The sequence below is a fragment of the Podarcis bocagei genome, assembly GCF_964188305.1.
Source record: "Podarcis bocagei genome assembly, chromosome: Z".
Classification (NCBI taxonomy): Eukaryota; Metazoa; Chordata; class Lepidosauria; order Squamata; family Lacertidae; genus Podarcis; species Podarcis bocagei.
Window position 1 is genome coordinate 34,499,142 of NC_138140.1, and position 20,061 is coordinate 34,519,202.

Here is a 20,061-nt window from a genome sequence, read left to right on the forward strand (position 1 = left end):
GTAAACCATGTCGACCCCTGTACTAGAGATGTCCATTCTTACAGTTTAAGGCAGGAGCCAGAGGTGTAGGGCTGCATGTCACCTCTTGAGGATATTTATTTATTTAAGTTTAGTTCTTTAAGTTTCTGAAGATATGCTTGCAAATGCATGAGCAGTTCCTGGTGGAGCTAGCTTAAGGACCAAACAGACAATGATGGGATGTCATTGTTCCATGCAGTTCTTGGTTGTGGTTCCTGAAATCCATTACATAAGAGATGCCAGGAAATGAGCCTTGGGCCTTCCTTTTAGAAGGAAAGCATGTTCTCTGGCACTTAAGTAAGCAGCATGCTGTTTGCTATGCCCGTCGTCCAGCATTTGGCCTGGGTCCAAAACACAGAAGCTGCCACTTGCACACAAAAGGCGACTGCTTTCTGATGTCCTTCAATAGCTTTGTTGGAGGACTTATTTGCTTGGCCTATTCTGCAAGGCAACAGCAGCCAGTTGCAAAAAATGCATTGCTTCATAATGTCAGAAGAATGAGAACAAGCACTCCCTCCTTAGAGCAGAGACAGATTGCAGGAGTTGAATCATTCATGCCAAACTGTTAGGCTACTCTGAGTACAGACCAAGCCCGAGAATGCATAGTAACTGGGAAGCTGGCTTTAAGGGCCTGGGATGAATTAGATATTATGGAAGGTCATATGAAACTGCCTTGAGTCAGAACATTTGCCCCTCTATCTCTGTATTGTCTACATTGACTTTCCAGGGCCTGGAGATGCTGAAAACCCAGTCATAGAAACTTCATGCATGTTGCCTTGAGGTCAGTTGTGGAATAAAAGAGGAGCAGTAGCTCAGTAGTAGAGCATATTTTTATTAGCTTGACATGATAGGCTTGTTCACACATTACACTTAACACAGGTACCACCTGTCTTAACACATCTACAGGTATTTGTGTGAAAGAGTTTGCACTTATGTATATAGTTCAACTGTTGTGCACACTTGTTGAATGCTACACATGAATAACTATTTTCATATGCAGGTACACAAATTGTGCACTCAATAAATGTAATGTGTGAACATTCTTATGTGGCACATACAAACAAGGGCACTGAGAGAGATCACTGCAGTGGCATGAGATGGCAACTTTCCCTTATACACCTGAGTTTTCTAATCTTAGGAGTGAAAATTGGTTTCCTTGTAGTCAGTGCCAGGCCTCTTGCCAGGAACCCATGAAATAATGGGTGCCCCAAAGCTTATTTAGAGTTCTTTTTGCTTTTGCTGAAGAACCTCCAGTCCCCAAGCTTAAGCAGAGATGGGCAAAGGGAAGAGATCCCTCTGCCATCTTTGGAAAGGGCTGCAGCTCAGTGGTAGAGAATGTCTCGCATGCAGAACTTACTAAGTTTAGTTCCCAGCATTTCCCGATAGGGCTGTCCCTAGCTGAAACCCTGCAAAACCATTGCCAGACTGTATAGACATCCATTCCTGAGATCATTGGTCCAATGGTCTGTCTCATAAGGCAGCTTCCTATATTCCTATTTTCACCTCTTACTTTTAGAAAGAAAGTTTGGAGATGGCTCAAAGTTACTTGCCTTTTTCTATATCAATCCTTCTTTGCCCATCCCCAACCAGAGAGAAAGGGGTTGAAGTAACCCCTATCATCTTGCCACCCCTATTCAAAATGTGCAGTTGGGTTCTTCATAGCACAGGAGCCTCATTTGCTGCTCTTCTGAGCTCAGCCCTACAAACAGCCTTTGAAAATGCCGTGGATTCATCCCAATAATAGCAGCCGCTATTTGATCCTTTGCCTCATCTCAGAGATTAATGTTTAATGGGAGAAAGCCCTGAGCAAAGAATAAAGAAGAAAAAAATGTTTTATATTTTGTGTGGGTTTGCACCATATGTTCCCAACTTTATAAATATTTTACAAACTTATGTTCAACCAGGCTTAGGTGGCATCAGAGCATCTCATTCCCCAAAACAGCAGGAGCACCACTTCTCCCTCCCTCCTTCCCTCCCTGCTAGCCAGCCAGCCAGCCAGCCAGCCAGCCAATGTCTCATCCAGGGAAGACAAAGTTCCTTTCACTGATTGCTTGCATGGCAGCCACAGCCCAAACAGTTCCTGGATGGTTTGGGAATGCCATCCAAGAATATTTGACTGAGCAGGGATGTGACCCAGAAACAGCGCCATCTGCACCCCCAAACACCTGCATACCTGTGAGGAGGACAGGATCCTGTTAATCAGGTCATAGAATCATAGAATCATAGAATCATAGAGTTGGAAGAGACCACAAGGGCCATCGAGTCCAACCCCCTGCCAAGCAGGAAACACCATCAGAGCACTCCTGACATATGGTTGTTAAGCCTCTGCTTAAAGACCTCCAAAGTAGGAGACTCCACCACACTCCTTGGCAGCAAATTCCACTGTCGAACAGCTCTTACTGTCAGGAAGTTCTTCCTAATGTTTAGGTGGAATCTTCTTTCTTGTAGTTTGGCTCCATTGCTCCGTGTCCGCTTCTCTGGAGCAGCAGAAAACAACCTTTCTCCCTCCTCTATGTGACATCCTTTTATATATTTGAACATGGCTATCATATCACCCCTTAACCTCCTCTTCTCCAGGCTAAACATGCCCAGCTCCCTTAGCCGTTCCTCATAAGGCATCGTTTCCAGGCCTTTGACCATTTTGGTTGCCCTCCTCTGGACACGTTCCAGTTTGTCAGTGTCCTTCTTGAATTGTGGTGCCCAGAACTGGACACAGTACTCCAGGTGAGGTCTGACCAGAGCAGAATACAGTGGCACTATTACTTCCCTTGATCTAGATGCTATACTCCTATTGATGCAGCCCAGAATTGCATTGGCTTTTTTAGCTACCGCGTCACACTGTTGGCTCATGTCAAGTTTGTGGTCAACCAAGACTCCTAGATCCTTTTCACATGTACTGCTCTCAAGGTCAAGAATCTTTATTAAGCAAAAGTCTCCTTGTTGCTCAGAACAGCCTGACAGGATCTTTTATAGTGAAAGTGGAGAATTACTCCTTATCATATGTCTTTCTCTGGCCCACGTCTTTCTCTGGTATATCCTTCCTCCATGGTGGCACTCTGATGGGATTACAGACAATTGTGGGCTCAAGAACTAACCCTGGCTGGTCTAGGTGTGTGTGTGTTGCCGTACCTGCTCTGGCTCTCATATGACTTTCTGGAGCACCTCAAGCTCAAGAGCTCAGATGCTGTTCTTTGTGGTTATGCTGGTGTATACATGGGACAGTACATTAAGCAAGGTGGAATGTTCAGCCGGGTCAGGGATGGGGGACCTGTGGCTAACCAGTGCTGTGGGATTTCAACTCCGATCATTCTCAGCCAGCATGGCCAATGGTCAGGGATGCTGGAAATTGTACTTCAAACAGCATCTGGAGCGCCAGAGTTTTCCTGTCCTTGAACTAGGTGAACGGAGAGGAGGAATAAAAAATTAAAAAATAGTCCAGTAGCACCTTAGAGACCAACTAGGTTTGTTCTAGGTATAAGCTTTTGTGTGCATGCACACTTCTTCAGATACGAGAGAGAAGGATTCATCCTTGGATTAGGATGGGCGAATAAGTCAATTTTGGTTTTTCATTTTTCCAATCTTAAATTCAGTTCTCCACTTTTCACATAAAAGACATAAAAAAGGCCATGAAAAATCATCAGTATTTTAATGTGGATTTCTCCTAATATACACATTTGTACATAATTTTGTCTGATATACTCATTTTTCCCCCAGTGCCATTTTCCCTAAAATAATGCACTTTTGTATGTTACTTTCACCAATATGGGTATTTTAATGCAAATTTTACCCTAGTAAATGCATTTTGCAAGTGCACATTGCAAGGCTGGAGAACAACATAGCAAAATCCAGAGAGGTACAAGTTTTGAAGGATGGCTGTGTTTCAATACTTGTATTGTTTAAGAAAGTGTGGAACAGGTAGGCTTGCCTTTAAATGCAAAGTGAAACAAATTTCCCCACCATTCCTCTCTTGGATTAGAGACAAGTGAAATCATGAATCCACTTTCTTGTGCAGTGGCTGTTATTACAGAGGGTGGCGATGCCAGGTATGATTTGACACTTGCAGAGCCAGAAATGCCCAAAAGCTTTTAGTGACACCACCCATCTTTGGGCACCCATTAGTCAACTTCATCCCAGCAGGAAATCAAGGAAGGATACATGGAGTAATGTACATTTCAGTGGCGAGTCTGAGATGGAGCCACGCTCAATATGTCTATGAAATGTATAATCTCTTCCTCTGGATCAAGCTTAAGTGGAACCTGTTTTTGTGCTACAAGCGAGATGGATTTGCACAGCTGACCAACCCTTGCATCAGTCCTGAAACTTTCTACTCTTGTCCTCCGATTAGGGCTGTGCACCCTGTTGATAGGCTGGCTTTTCTGTCAGTCATGGTTCCAAATGCCCCTCCTTCTGTGAGAGGTTGTGAAAGTGTAACCAAAACCCATGCACATTCTCTGTCTCTCCCTCTTGTGTGTAAAGCCCTTTAAAAAAAGCACCAAACAAAAACATGGATGCAAATAACCAGTGCATGGAAATAAAGCAAGCATAGCAAATACCCCCCCTGGAACATGAAATGGTGTGTGTGTGTAACATCTTTTCATCTTGAGGCTGTACATGTGTCAGTACAAGAGGGAAGAGAAGGGAAAGGCAGAGCTCTTCCCATAGGAACAAACCTACACCTGTTCCTGTCTCCAGGTAAGCCTGCATGTAGGCTGTTTCTGCCAGCAAGATCCAATACCTCTTCTCCTCTGTGGCTTTCCTATGTGTGCATGAACAGGGCTCCGAGACTGGTGGTGAGGATTTTTGAGCATCTCTTGATGTGTGAAAATGTACACTAGGCTTTGCGAAAAAGAAGACCAAAACGACTCCTCTGCCCTCATTCTGTTACAGTGGTGCCTCGCAAGACGAAATTAATCCATTCCGCGAATCTCTTCGTCTTGCGGTTTTTTCGTCTTGCGAAGCACGGCTATTAGCAGCTTAGCAGCTAAGCGGCTATTAACGGCTTAGGGGCTTTAAGAAAAAGGAAACAAACTCGCAAGAACTCGCAAGACGTTTCGTCTTGCGAAGCAAGCCCATAGGGAAATTCGTCTTGCGGAATGACTCAAAAAACGGAAAACTCTTTCGTCTTGCGCGTTTTTCGTCTTGCGAGGCATTCGTCTTGCGAGGTACCACTGTATGAGGAGCTCCTCTGAAATTACGATCCAGCTATGGAGAGCACATTAAAAGAAACATTTCTTGGGAGAGACATATCCTTTCCCTGCCCCTCCCACCCATCCTGTAAGTTCCAAAGTACCCAGAAAGAGATTGCTTTGAGCAACCCTCACACTTTACCTATGGGCTTCCCTGGGGCACCTGGTTGGCCACTGCATGAGATGGGATGCTGGACTAGATAGGTCTTCAGGCTAATTCTGCAAGCCTTTCTTAAGGTGGGCAGAGAACACAGCTTCAGGTATCAATGCTAGGGGAATTCAGATAACCACACACCCCTGTATGTGAGTGAGATGTGTGCTTGGGCTAGCCCTGCACCCATTAGCGCTTGGTGTAGAGGGGCAGTGGCACATACTTAAAGGTCCCATCACTGCGATGTTCTAGGAGGGAGAATTGCATGGTGCAAACATGTGAAAGGGAGTACTGTGCCAAAATCCCTACCACCTCACCTCTGACAGAAAGGACTAGTGACTCCAGTGATGGGAGGTCATGTAAGCGCTGCTGCCCCTGCACACCAGCTACTACTGCCAACACCCTCTCACCCTTGGTTGCTGTGCTTCTACAATCCAAAGCATGTCAGGAGCAGTTCATTGTGTGTACCAATGTAGAGCTTCTCAGCACAAGCGGGAAAGCAGGTGGATGCCCTCTCCTGCAGAGGAATTCTACATGTGCGTACATCAAAACAGGGCGGCTCAGGGAGCTTTATCCAGCAGGCCCTAAATCTCTTGCCCCTTCTCCTTTTTTAAACTTAATTGTATGTGTGTGTATTTTACTCTGCCATATGGAGCAGTTGGGGACATACTACAAAGTGCAGTGCCCCAGGCATTCACCATATTATTTTCCCAGAAACATCTATCATATAAAATAGTACATGCAAATTTGTCTCACGGGCATTGTGCCCTTTAAGTATTTAGCAGCTCTTCTGCATCAATCCAAACATGGAGCCCCTTCTGACATGCTCAAAATAGGCTGTGCTGCCACAGGTCACACTGAGCCAGCATGAAAGAAAAAAAAGAGTTGTTGTTGATTTCAACACAAGAGAGGCCTCTGAATCATTCCTCCTATTTGGATACTATCAGATGTTGACTGTGGCTAGGGGTTGGCAGAGGCTTGATGTAGCTGGATTGGGACCCTCTCTTACTCCTTAGAAGCTGGAGGGTGGGCAGCAGTGTAATAGTTGAAATACCGAGGGGAGGAGGGGAGGGAGAAGGAAATTTGCACAGTACAGTGGTGCCTCGCAAGACGAAAAGAATCCGTTCCGCGAGTCTCTTCGTCTTGTGGTTTTTCCGTCTTGCGAAGCAAGCCCATTAGCGGCTTAGCGCTATTAGCGGCTTAGCGGATCAGCTGTTAAGCGGCTTGGCGGATCAGCTGTTAAGCGGCTTGGCGGATCAGCTGATAAGCGGCTTAGCGGCTTGGGAAAAGGGGGGGGAGGAAAAAAACCCCGCAGGAACTCGCAAGACATTTTCTTCTTGTGAAGCAAGCCCATAGGAAATTCGTTTTGCGAAGCACCTCCAAAACGGAAAACCCTTTCGTCTAGCGGGTTTTCCGTCTTGCGAGGCATTCGTCTTGCGGGGCACCACTGTACTCCAGGGAAAGCTCAATGATGAGAAAAGTCCCAGTACTCCTATACTAAGAGGTAAGGGCTCACTAAGACCTCTTTGAAGGAAAAAGATTTGGTGCTCTGAGGACACTCCTGGTTGCCTGCTCTGATCTGGGGATGGGGAGTCTGGAACAAGAAAGATGCTATGGATATTTAGGAAGCTGCTTTAAACCCAGAGCTGTCCATTTACCTCTTTGATCCTGCCAACATGGAGTGGGCAGAAGAACACAGGAAGTGCTGAGAACCAATTAGCGAATGTGTGTGTGTGTGTTTGTGTCCACACAGTCACATTTAACACTGCTTAATCTTGAGCATGCCTTTTGCCATCAGGGGATGAAATGTCTGCACCCGAAATATAACCACACAATTTAGCCCAAATGCCCAATGTTCTGCTCCACACAAAGACACACCTGGAACGTATACATATATATTATATATTTTATGTATATATATATATATTTATATTTTATATATACACATTAACAAAAAAGCTGCAAAACCCCCGATTATGTTACATATGAAAAGAAAGTCCGACAGGTTTCACGGTAACCAACATTTCACCACATCCCCAAAATCAGATTACAATGCAGCTAACATGATACAAGTAGCCAAGTGCAGCACAGGGTCAGGGGTCAGGGAAGAGCCAACAGATGTCTCCAGGGAGAAAAGCTCTTTAAGTGGGCTCCAAATTACTTCACTTCTTTGACCCCACTGAAGTAAGCAGGGGTTGAATGCAGAAGTGCACCATGTTATGACTGTAGGAAGCACCGAGGGCCTTGCTATTGGCCGAGGGGTGGGGGGATGCTGTCTCACGTTTAACACTGGGCTGTTTCCACCAATCAGACAGCTCCCTAAAGAGTGGGCTATGCACTGCTTGAACAATAGCATGAGTCACTTTCCAGTGGTTCTGCTACATGGAAACTCCATACAATAGTTTCCCCCCCATGCCAATAGTACACAGCCCTCTGGTCCCAGGGATTTCTGTCATGGACACAGACTCTCTCATAAGCACCACTGGGTGTTTCCACATCAAGAGGATGCTACATATTAGGTGTGGAGCAATTAACATGCAGGCTGGCTCTTAGGGACTGAGGTTGCATCCACATTTAAAGCACATTTAACATGGTTTCCCCTCAAATAATTCTGGGAACTATAGGGTGCTGAGAACTATAGCTCTGTGAGGGGTAATCAAGAGCTTCCAGGATTATTTAGGGGAAACCACATGCTTTAAATGCATGGTGTAGATTTGGCCTGAAGTTATGAAGCCAAAAGCTGCTGGAGAAGTTCCCCAAACTGAGCACACTGCTAAAATAGTGATGGAGGAAGACGCAGGTACCTTTCCCTTATATATTTGCTGGTACAAAACACAGCTGCATCTTGGGTCCTAGCAGACAAGGCAAAGGAAATAGACATTTCCTACTAGCTGGACCAAAGTCATAAGCATCACCACTCAGCCATCACCACCCGTTGCCTCTTCCCTTCCGCTGCCTGCCAGAAGACTGGCTCTATCCAGTGCCACTTTAATCAGTGTAAAACTGATCAAGTGCTATGCTCAATGGTCCTTGTGCTAAGGCCCTAATGGAGGCCCTGTGCCCTCTCTGGTAGTCCTCATCAGTGCCGCTGGGGCGATCAGAAAACAAGCCCGCCCTGTCACCGCAACCTTAGCCAGGCATTTTGAGCTGGAATGTTGTGACCAGCCACTCCAAGAGAGAGAGAGAGAGAGAAGACTTGAAGCACCAGGTGACGATTTTTATTTGTTCTCACTGCATTTGGCTGGAGAAGGAAAGAGGAAGTCAGGGTGCAAATGCCTGTGTGACTGGCTTGTGATGCTCTCAGATGCCCAGCCTGTTCCTTCTCATCAGTGGTCTGAGCAGATGTTTATTTCCCAGAGATGCTTGCACACAGAAACACAATTTCCCAACACATGACAGGGAGGTGTCATTTGCTTGCAGCTGGAGTGTGCTCTCCTGCTTTCATTAAAGTAGCCAGCCTCAAAAACTCTGTAAGAGATGTAGAAAACACGCTCCAGCTCGTTCTGATCTCCTGCTCCCAGGAGAAGCTATTATCACCCTGCTACCATTAGCACAGGCAATTCAGAGTTGATGAAAAAGCATCCCTCACTGCAACCACAGCAGCCAGCTCCAGAAAAACATTCCCCGCTTGCCCTGAGAGCTGGAATCAGTCGAGACCCTGGGTTGGACCCTTTGGAGGCGCTCTAAGGCCTTCACAGTCAAAACCCCAAGAGCAGCTGCATGGGCTGTGAGATGCTGCAATGGACAAAAGAGGCAGAAGGACAGAAGGACGAAAATGGGGTCCCAAAGAAAAGTGCCTGTGTTGTAGGGAATCAAGCCTCTTGGCTGGCAGAGGGAAGACAGGCAGTGCAAAACAGTCCAGACTGGTCGCAAAAGCTCATGTCAGGACCCCCATCACTGGTCACCTCTTGACTTTAGAGCAGGCATTATCTACAGTAGCAGTCATCTACGCTGCCTCTTTTCTTGCAAGCCCAAGCCTTCATTAAAGCAGCTCTAGTGTTTAGGCAGGGGGCTGTGGCTCTCCAAATACTGCTTGACACCATCCCATCAACCTAGACCATTGGCTCTGAGGTTGATGGAGTCCAATGTTTGGAGTCCTGCATCCGCCCCCTTCCCTGCGCAAAGAACCATTCACTGAGGTTGTGAAAACCAAGCAAAATACAGACTGGGGCTTTCTTTAGGATGACTCTCCCTTCCCCCCAACCCTCCCCCCCCCCAAACCCGGGAAACCTGCCGGTCTGATTAATCATATTTTTTTTTTAAAAAAAAAAGTTAAATAAATGGTAAAGCATATCTTTCCCTGGAAAGGCCTTTAGTGTTAATCTGCTCTTACTGGGCAGATAATTCCTTCTCCCCACTGCAGTGACAGGCTGCTTGCTGTCTGAGCTGCACTACTGTGGGCCTCAGGAAGGCAATCCACAAAACAAAACAGAAAACAACAAAAAGGAAACAAAACCAAAAGAAAAAACCAAAACAAGCATGTTAGAGAGACAAGTTCTGGCACATTTTTTGTGCACATCCAGGGAATCTGTATGGAGGAGCATTTAGTCCATGGACTCACCTTCCAAAGTGGTACTGCCTTAGGATTGCCATATTTCAAAAAGTGAAAATCTGCTGTTGAGTTTTTTCTTTCTTTCTTTTTTTGACAAAGCTGTTGAGCTTCCAAATGCAGTATTCCAGGTATGTCTGCAAAATTCCGGGTGTATGGCAATCCTATCTTAGGGAGGTCACTAATCCATTCCCCCTGGGAGCCAAGGATGGATGAGCTGGAGGTCACTCCTGAATCCTCCACCTTGGTCTGCTGGCAAACACTACACTCACTTCTCCCACCATGCCTGACACACACCTGGAATGCCATATTGTGTTAACACACAGTAGAAGGGGAGGGGCAGGGAAAGAGAGCAAATTCTTCCCTTCAAGAAAAGAAAATTTTCAGGGGATGGATGAAAAGGAGAGGAGTGGAACACCCCCCAGCACAGATGCTGCTGTTCAGATAAGATATCCAACTCCCTCCCCACAAACTCTGCATAATTTACTCTGACTTTAGATTGTGCTGTTTCTTGATGCAAATGCATTATTACGTTTGAACAGAGCGCTTCCTTATCTTGCATAATGTCCCAGCTTTAGTAGCTCAATCCTAGCACTGGGAATTTCCAGAAGGTGTTCTTTTCTTTTTGGTGTGTGTGTGTGTGTGTGTGGCAGGGGAGGGGAATGTTCCCAGAAAGTGGGTAATGCAAGGAGACATGAAGATCTGTTGTGGTCCAGAAGCACAATTGGAGGACACACGGCAGAGAAAGAAAAGCCAATAATGAGTATTCTACCTCTCAAATTGTGGCAATCTCTGTAGATTTTTTTCGCTCCCATGCTTTCCAATGTTTCTGTGACTACTATTTGGTGGCTAGTTACCCTTTTATCCCCCTTTCTCAAAGAAAGCTGAGATCCTCAGAAATTCAAGCCAGATTATTGGATTCTGTGCAAAACCATGCACCATGGAATTGAAAGTGATAAAAGAATAACTGTATATTAGCATTAAGGAAGGTGATCCTGGATTTCTAAATGCAAAATCATTATGGGGATGTAGATTATTTTCTTCTTCTTTTGGCGGTCGTGTGTGTGTGTGTGTGTGTGTGTGTGTTTTCTAGGTTCACTTATTCCCTAGGTAAGTAGTCTTCAACTTTTCCAGACCCAGGACCCATCTTAACCCAAACATGCATTTGGGGATTTAAAAAATAATAATCTATATATATCTATATACACTGTCATTTATTTGCATGGTACTGGTGCTGCTGTTGTGACCCATCTTAGATCAGATCCAAAAGGGAATCTCAACCCACCAGCTGAAAACCAATGCTCTAGATCTCCTTTCTGGAGTAAGCAAAGCAAAACAAAACAAAACAAAAAAACAAACAAAAAAACAAAACAAAACAAAAAACAAAAAAACCACCTCTGTTTTTAAAGCTGAGGTCCATATCAATAATACAATTGAAAGAAAAACTTGAAAGGCAGTCATGCCTTGTGAATCTGGCAGATAAATTCAGCAGCAAACACAAGAGCGTGCCTCAGGATCCTGCCAGTAGCCTTGAGGCAACAAAAACTAAATTTAACTAAGCCCACTTTAAGGCCATCTAAGCACCATTGCTACCATCTTACAGTTACCGATTTCGCAGAGAGGAATGCCAACCACTTGCTGGGCACAGGTTCTGAAACTGACAGGAGTTGAGCCTGTACATTCCACTCCTAGGATTTGTTTGCTTTCTTCTACTGCTACAGGCCACAGAACTAACACCAGCCACTCCCGAAAAGAAAGCATAAACAGTGCCATCTTCCCTCCGCTTACGCTGGGCAAAGGGGGAATACCTTTCACTCTGCTCCATCCAGTGCTTTTGCCTAGAATTCCCACCCAAAGCCCCTTCTTTGGGTCGCTGTGTCATCTGGCACAACGTCTCTGGAAACAACAAGGAGCTCCTGGCTGTGCTCTAAAGGCTCTAGGATACTCTTTGCAGACTGAAAGCCAGTGACGACATTTGCTACACACAGGATATGGTCTTGAAAGAAGCAGGAGCCACTGGACAAAGAAGTAGCCTCTGCCAGTTGGGATCCCATGTTAACAAGTAAACCACTGGACTAGAGTGTGCGCTAAACTTCCCTTCTTATGTTTTAAATGTGCGCGGGTTTTTTAAAACAACCACCCCCTTTTCCTGTGGTGAAGCTCCTGCCAAACTCAGACAGATGCTTGAAAGAGTCCCTGTTGTCCAGGGAGCAAAGGGAGACACCACTGCATCTCAGAAGCCAGATATGGCACAGTAGTCATGGTCTTTCAGGCTTCGTGGACTACGCCTCCCCTTTTCTGAACGCAGCATATTCCTTGTGATACTATGGACTGTTTCATACGTTCACAAAACCCTTACATGAAAGGCACTTCTGCTCAGGGAACAAAATAAATCTGCCAGTAAAATGCCACATGGGATCACCAGATCCTACTCGGGGTGAACATGCATGGACTTGCTGCGCCAAGGCTTTCCAGCATGTACACAGTCCATTTATACAATAATCCTCTGCAGATGTTGCCTCCATGTCTTTTATCACAGTGATGAGGAAACTGTGGCCTCGCAGAGGTGGCTGGATCCCAGCTCCCATCAGTCCCAGCCAGCATGGCCCAGGGGCAGGGATGTTGTGAGTTGTCATCCACCAACTTCTGCAGAGCCACAGGATTCTTATCAGTACAGAGCTCTTTCAGATGACTGGGTGATGTGTGGAGGATTGTATGTAGGACTTTGCTTGTTGGTTCCGGCCCTGAAACGGGGCACCCCAGGGAGCTGCTTGCCATATGCATGCTCAGTGCAATGCCTGAGGAGCCAACACAGCAGTACTTGTGTAGGTCCTCACGTGATCAGAGCTCCAATGGCACAGAAGGCCTATGGCCCTTTGCAGACCATGTGCTGAGTTCCCAGACTCAGGTATATAGTATTGTGAGTGGGTATATCAGCTGTGGTCCCATTTCCTCCTCCACACACAGTCCAAATGCATGGAGGCAACACCTGCAGGTGGGCAAGATGACCCATCTCTAAGATTGATACCTGTGACGCTAAATATGTGTGACAATCTTGTCTTTTCTAGGTAACAGCTTGGGTTCCAATTCTGTTTGGCACCCTCTCAAAATGGCGAGCTGGGAACTACTAGGTGTTCCAAGAACACTCTTTCCACACAAAAGAAAAAAGAAAAAAGAAAAGGAAAAAAAGGGTCTTGCTTTTCAACTTCCTGGCAACCAAGAAGGGACCGACCCACCCAAAGCCCTGCCATGACACCCTTTTCCCCACCAGAAATGAGCAAGGCATGCCAACTCCCATCGGAGAAAATTCAGTAGTGCTACCAAATAAAAACAAAAACAAAATCCAGTTCACGAAACACCACCCACACTCCTCCAAGAGGGTGTGCCAAAGAGGTGGGTTTTCCTTAGGATATAAGCTAGCCCAGTGTGGCAAGATGCTGCTCACCACGATAGGAAGCAGAAGCCCACCTTCCAGCCTAGTTGCACAGAAGTTCCTGAGGCTTGGGCTGGAAGGGAAGGGCCTTTCTGACTCAATGGCAGGTTTTCATCCCTGATACGTATGGGGACTCTTGCGGTCGGCAGTTGCATTCTTGCTGCCCGGGGTAGTCTATGAAGTCTGGGGCGGGCAGACCTGATATGACCATTAAAGATTTGTTCCAAATCGTGAAGGTGGGGCAGACCGGCAGGATGAAAGATATCTCGAAGGTGTGCAGGTGGAGAGAGTTGGCCGGGTCGTAGAAGGACAGCACATTGTTGTCATAGTCCAGGAGGATGCCCAGGCGCTTCATCTGCGGGTGAACGTCCACCAGCATCTCCTTGTTGTTGTGCCGCACCACAAAGTTGTTGTTGCAGCGGGAGAAGACCCAGGAGGAGGAGTTCTTGCCAATCCACTCATTCTTGGGGGCTGATTTGTAGGCGATGCCAATTGCATACCTGGAGAGGCAAAAAAACAAACAGTGGCATTCAAGAGACTAGCTGAAACAAGAGATAAGAACTGGAAGTCATGGGCTGGTGGTGCAATCTTAAAATTAACCATGTCTACCCAGAAGTAAGCCCATTCAAGTTACCTGGTTTACTTCCAGGTAAGTGAGCAGGGTATTGCTGTCTAAATCAATTCAATCAGTCTGGCACAGAGTCTAAGGCTGTGTACACACCATACAGTTAAAGCATATGATTTCCCCTGAAGAATTCTGGAGTTTGCATTTTACCCCTCACGGAGCTATAATTCTCAGCACCCTTAACAAACTACAGTTCCAAAGATTCTTTGGGAGAAGTCACATGCTTTATATATATGCTGTGCATGCAACCCAGGTGCTGGACTTCAACCAGGGAAGATCAGATTCTAAATCCCCACTCTCTTTTTGAAAAAGGAGAACCATCTCAATCGTGCAAGTCAAATAAGCTGCTCGTTTTCATCCAACTATACTGTTGTTGTCTCACCTGGCCCTACCTGGAGATGCCGGTCAGTGAAACTGGGAACTTCTCCATGCAAAGAAGACGCTTTGCCACTGAGCTGCAGTCCTTCCCCACTCTAAGCCTTTGTAGGCAGGTTACAAATCAAAACCCATTGATCAAACTTACCACTGAAGCACCTAGCTAAGGCTCAGTGACAATACATGCAATGAGAGCAAAGTGTAAACAATGGGCTTGCGCAAAATTTGAAGTGGTTCTCTGGCCATGGACCAACCAGGTAGAACCCAGCGCTTTTTGTTGTGGGTGGGGACAAAATAAGAATGGATGCTGGCTCAGAGGAGGGCAATTCAATTGGAAAACTGGTGTGTGTGTGTGTGTGTGTGTGTGTGTGTGTGTGTGTGAGAGAGAGAGAGAGAGAGAGAGAGAGAGAGAGAGAGAGAGACACTATGTTTCAGTGGTAACCATTGGAAGATGCAAGCCCACCCCCCTGCCCACCCCCCGCTGTGCCTTTGATCAATGCATTTCTGTGTGACATGTGCCCCGAGGCTCGCTTTGAATCACAGCAGCCGTTCCCTGGCTCAATTATATGTGCCCTCCCTCCCTGCAGCGCAGAGTGAGCAGCGCCGAGGCTCACGTACCTGGAAGAGTACACACACAGCCTGCGCTGCTCTCGCTGCCGACGTGTGCTTTTAAATGAAGCCCTTCAGCGAAAGAGACTTGATGAAAACGGCATTCTTAGAGGTATGCGTTTTCAAAGCAAGAGCAGTTCCCAACAGCTTCTGCTGCCCCTACACAGGTATTGCAAAGGGGATCTGGCTGGCAGGGCCGTTGGGAAGTAGCAGGTTCCTTGCTGATGGGCACAATAAACCAGCAATCTATGCCTGGACTATAAGCCTGGTGACTCAGCTCTCCGAGTAAACGAAAGGGAGACAGGCCCACCCCTTCTTCCTCCCAGGCACCGTGCCCCTGCTTATTCTAGGTTAGGCTCAGCACCAACAGCAGAGCCACTTACCAGGTGGAGGAGCCGACTGTCACCTCCCAGTAATGGCAGCCGCTGTCAATGAAAATGTTGCCTGTGGCACCATAGCATCCTGTCCCGCTGAACCTCTCGGGAGTGTGGCTTTTTTTCAGGGAGCTCTCGTCCTTCTCCATTTGGAGCCCGTCGTTGGAGATCTTCAGCTTCTTGTGTGCCATTTTGGGGTCCAGTTTGAAGGGCTGGCCTATGAGGACCAGAAAGAGAACGAAGGTGACGCAGGGCAAAGCGAAACTTTAAAAAGGTACAGAGGCCCCCACCCCTCCCAGCAGCTTGCTTGCTTTGCTTATTTCCCACTTTCAGAGCCCAAAAGAGGAACCCAGAGCTGCTTACAACCATAGTAATAATTGTAATGATAAGTTTTATTTTAATTGATTGTAAGCTACTCAGGGAGCCTTTTTTGGCTGAAGAGTGGGGTACAAATATTCTAAAAATACATACATACATACATACATACATACATACATACATACATACATACAAAAAACAAAACCAATTATGAGAAGATGGCTTACTAAAGGTTGAATAATCATAAACATGCTCTGGGGATAAGGCAGTAGCATAAAAAATTATGGGTAATGCAGTATTTCTGGAGGCTGGATGAGAAGGCTTATGAGCCTCCTAAGACAAGGAGTTCCAAAACTCCCAGGTTTGTTTGTTTGTTTCATTTCCAATCAGAACTATTGTCCCTGTTGGCTTGGCTTTAAGGAAGGGAATGCAAGTGCCCACTTTAGGACTATAGAAGGCTCCCTATAACCAGCCCCAGTCAACAATCTGGCTGCAGCTCTTTGAGCCAGCTGAAGTTTCTGAGCACTTTTCAAAGGCAGCTCCACATGTTACAGTAGACCAAAGGGATGTAACTAAGGCATGCTGGGATACCTCAAGTCAGTAGAGCATGACAATCTCAGGGTCATGGGTTCGAGCCCCACGTTGGGCAAAAGATTCCTGCATTGCAGGGGGCTGTACTAGATGACCCCCATGGTCCCTTCCAACTCTACGATTTTATGTGTCAATGTGGCCAAATCAGGCATCTCAAGAAATGAGCGCAGCTGGCGCACCAGCTTTAACTGTACAAGTGCATTCCTGGCAACCACAGAAACCTAGGCATCCGTGCTCAGGGCTGAGTCCTGGAGCAAGCCCAAATTGCAAGCCTGTGTCTTCAGGGGGAGGGCTACCCCATCCAGCCTAGGCTGAATCCCTATTCCCTGCTCTGCCTTCCAGCTGACCAAGAGCACCCGTCCTATTTGAATTAAGTTTCCATTTGTTCTCACATTTCTAAGGATCCTGTCCACATCCTCAGGCTGTACAAATTGGAATGTATCATTAACACTGGACAAGCAGAGGCCAAAGTTACATCCACCAGACCTGTATCAACTATAGTATCCAAGTCAGAAGGGTGATTTTGTCATAGAAGTGCTGAGCAAATTGTTCACAGCAGGTCTTCAAGTGGTCTAAATTCTCCTTATGTGGGCCAGAGTGTAAAAGATCCCTGAGCACTGAAAACAGCTATGCTGGACAGCTCCTCACTGATGCAATGGAGGCATAGAGAAAAAGGTTTATTCACAGTTCACACTGCTACAGAATAGGTCTTCAAAGAGACTCCACCAACATCACTCTAGTTGCCGTCTCATGCAATTCATTGTCACTAGCTCCCCAGAGAACCAGGAGGCTGGTTTGGATCCACTTCATGAGAGGGGATGATCAGAAGCGATCATGTCCACCATCCTGGTCATTTCTCCATTCCAGAGATCCAACAGGGCTAATATATCTATCAAGTCTTACATGTGGTCTAAGCTTCATTCAGGTGGTCCACATGTGTCTGTTGATTTGTAGTTGAAGAAGGGAGATGGCACACGTCCATTGTATTAAACATTAATGTTGATTTTCAATTGCATTTCTATTGCTTCTTTTATTTCTTCCTGGCAGAAGTCTCTCCCCACCTGGAGAAGCTGGGGACTGAACCTGGGACCTTCTGCATTGCAAAGCAGATGCTCTGCCACTGAGCTACAGCCTCCTCACATTTTTAAAGACAGATCTTTCTGCTCTGTGGTTGCTAACAGACAGCCAGAGAGATATTTGTGCAAGGGACAGAAATGGAGATGGAGACCCAGCAAAGCAGGCGAAAGTCGGATCTAAGTGAATTCCTTAAGGGCTTTATTCTCTATTAACATTAATGGGAGTTATTCAGGCACATTGCAGGGAGAGCACAGCCCCCTTAAGTGCTGGTGTAATAGTCTTACAGAGCGGCAGAGACCATCAATGCATCATTTAGTCGTTCTCGCCCACATCCACAGTCACTCCCCACAACAGACGCTCTGTTATTACATCCTACAGGAAAGCACGCCTTCGCGGCTTCACAGTAATTTTTCCAGCACCGATGGAAGGTCTCGCCTTCAAGGGACTTTTCCTCACATGCAGGCTCAGGCTGCAGAAACCAATCAAAGGCAGAAAATGAGGGGCTTTTTTTGTAGATTCTGCCAGGCGACCGTGGCAAGACTCAGCCCTCAGCCATCAAAGTGCACACTTTCCAAACCTGTGCACAACAGTGGGAGGGGGGAATATTCCATTGCTTAAGACAGTGGCCCCGTCTGCACTACACATTTAAAGCAGAATAATGCCACTTCAAACTGCCGCGGCTTCCCCCAAAGAATCCTGGGAACTGTAGTCTGCAAAGAGACTATGAAGAGTCGCTTCATTGAGTTAAAATTCTCAGTTTGGCTTAACAATCCACCCGTCTCCCCCAGCATCTTATTCTCACAGTGGTCAGCCTATGTGAAGTCTACAAGTAGGACCCGAGATCAACACAGCTCTCCTCACTTGTCGAAACAAAACAAAACAAAAATCCTTCCAATAGCACCTTAGAGACCAACTAAGTTTGTTATTGGTATGAGCTTTGTGATTACCAAGCTTTGTGATATGAGCTTTGTGATCACTTGTCATTACCAACAACTGGCATTCAGAGACATACTGCCTACCACAGTGCAGGTAGAACGTAGGCATCATGGCTAGTAGACAGGTGACCATATTCTTCATGAGTTTCTCTAGCCCTCTTTTTAAAGCCTTCCATTAAGAGACAGAATGCAGCACTGGTTGGAACTTTGGTCAGCTCCAGTAAAAGAAATTCTCATGAGAGCAGTGGGGAATCTCTAGCGCATGAGTCTAAACTATGCCCACCTGCCCCCTAAGGATGTAAGACGGCATCATTTTCAGGTCTGTCTTGTATTCATGGCATGCAGCACAGTTTCCATGCCTCTGCAGTTGGTCCTCCATAAAAATCCACTTTATTCATCTTGCTCCCTGCTGTGGCAAAGTTACCTAACCTATGCAACTTATAGAAATTCTGTTAAGTTACATTGCCATTACGTTATTCCACCACACTCATTTCAATGCATAGAAAACACAATGCAAAAAATAAAAAAATGTGTGTGTGTGGGAAAATATATAATCAATTATGTATTGTTTGGAGGCAGAAGGCAGCAACCATAAATACCAACTCTTGTTTCCATCAGAATTCTATCTGCTCCACACCTGACGTTGGTTCATGGGGGTGGGGCTGTTGGGCAGATCTATTTCTCCACCCACTTCACAAGATTCATTGCAGCCACCATCTCCACCGCAATCACATTGGGAAAGACTGTGCAACCTGAGGAAAGCACCACCAGACAGGCTGTTCCGAGGGGGTAGGCGGGGCCGCCGCCCATCTGCCAGTTTTGGCCATCTGCAGCTGCACATCTCAAGAGTTTCTCAGAACCTATCCTGGTTAATATGCTGCTGCTGATAACGGGCAGGTCTCTGAGCCCAGCTGGTACTGCAGTATGCCAGCTTCCCCTCAAGGGTGTTCTTGAGCTTTGTGGAGTTACTGACTTCAGTCGTAGCCGAGTTCTGCAAATTCTTGAACAATTATATGACAGGAGAGTGTACATGTGCATTTTCTGGAGGGGCAATAACAGAATACTTCTATTGCTCAACAGAAGCAGACGTGCAGACAAAGCCCACCTGAGCAGATCACTGTTGGTTTTCTGTGGGGGTGGGGAGCTGTCAGACTCATCTACTGAGGGTGGGGGGCTTTTGAGCATTAAAGCTGTTGAATGTTTATTTTATGTGTTTTTCCCCTTCCTGTTATCAATGGCTTTTACAGACTTTTGATATTGCAAGAGTGCCTGTGAGCACTCTTCCCTGGAGTGCAGGGAAGACAATATTTTAGGAAAAGATGAAAAATACTAAACACATAAATGAATGCAAGCCACAAGTACAAAAACAGGAGATATGTGGCAGGATTGGATGGCAGGGTTTATTTCAAGGAGGGGGAAACATATCTTCTAAATATGATGATAAGTAGGTATCCTACTCTCCCAATTACCAATGGCAAGAAAGATGTGGTGGTTCAGCAATAGTCACAAGATGGCATGCAGAGAACAGTTCAAAGTGCCCTGCCAATTGCCCATGCATAATTCAAATCCTGCCTTCTGGGAAAAGCAAGCACTGGGAGTGCTTGAAATTAAGGCACAGGCAAGCTTTGGGTTGGGTATGAATGGCTCAGTTGAGCAAATCTTGCTCCTTGAGTTCAGAATGGTCTCAGTGGAACAACTACTCTTTGCTTTCTATCCAGTTACCCCGACAGAAAATCAAATGTAAGCATCTGCAGCCCACCTAGGAACATCATCCCAAAGGAAAATGGCCAAGCTACCTTTCACAAGATCCTGGCATCTGG

The 20,061-nt window shown here is 46.2% G+C and overlaps 1 protein-coding gene across 1 annotated transcript in view; it reads right to left on the bottom strand.

Annotated features, from left to right (window-relative positions):
* Nucleotides 1–10,518: 10,518 nt before the first annotated feature.
* The window catches only part of MID2 (midline 2), a 204,002-nt gene continuing 194,459 nt past the window's right edge, over nt 10,519–20,061 (bottom strand). Inside the window, exons 9-10 of the mRNA XM_081179434.1 lie at nt 15,330–15,537; nt 10,519–13,837 (exon numbers count right to left, since the gene is read on the bottom strand). Coding sequence (XP_081035560.1) covers nt 13,435–13,837; nt 15,330–15,537 — 611 coding nt within the window. The 3' untranslated portion in view covers nt 10,519–13,434. The remainder of the gene's footprint in view (nt 13,838–15,329; nt 15,538–20,061) is intronic.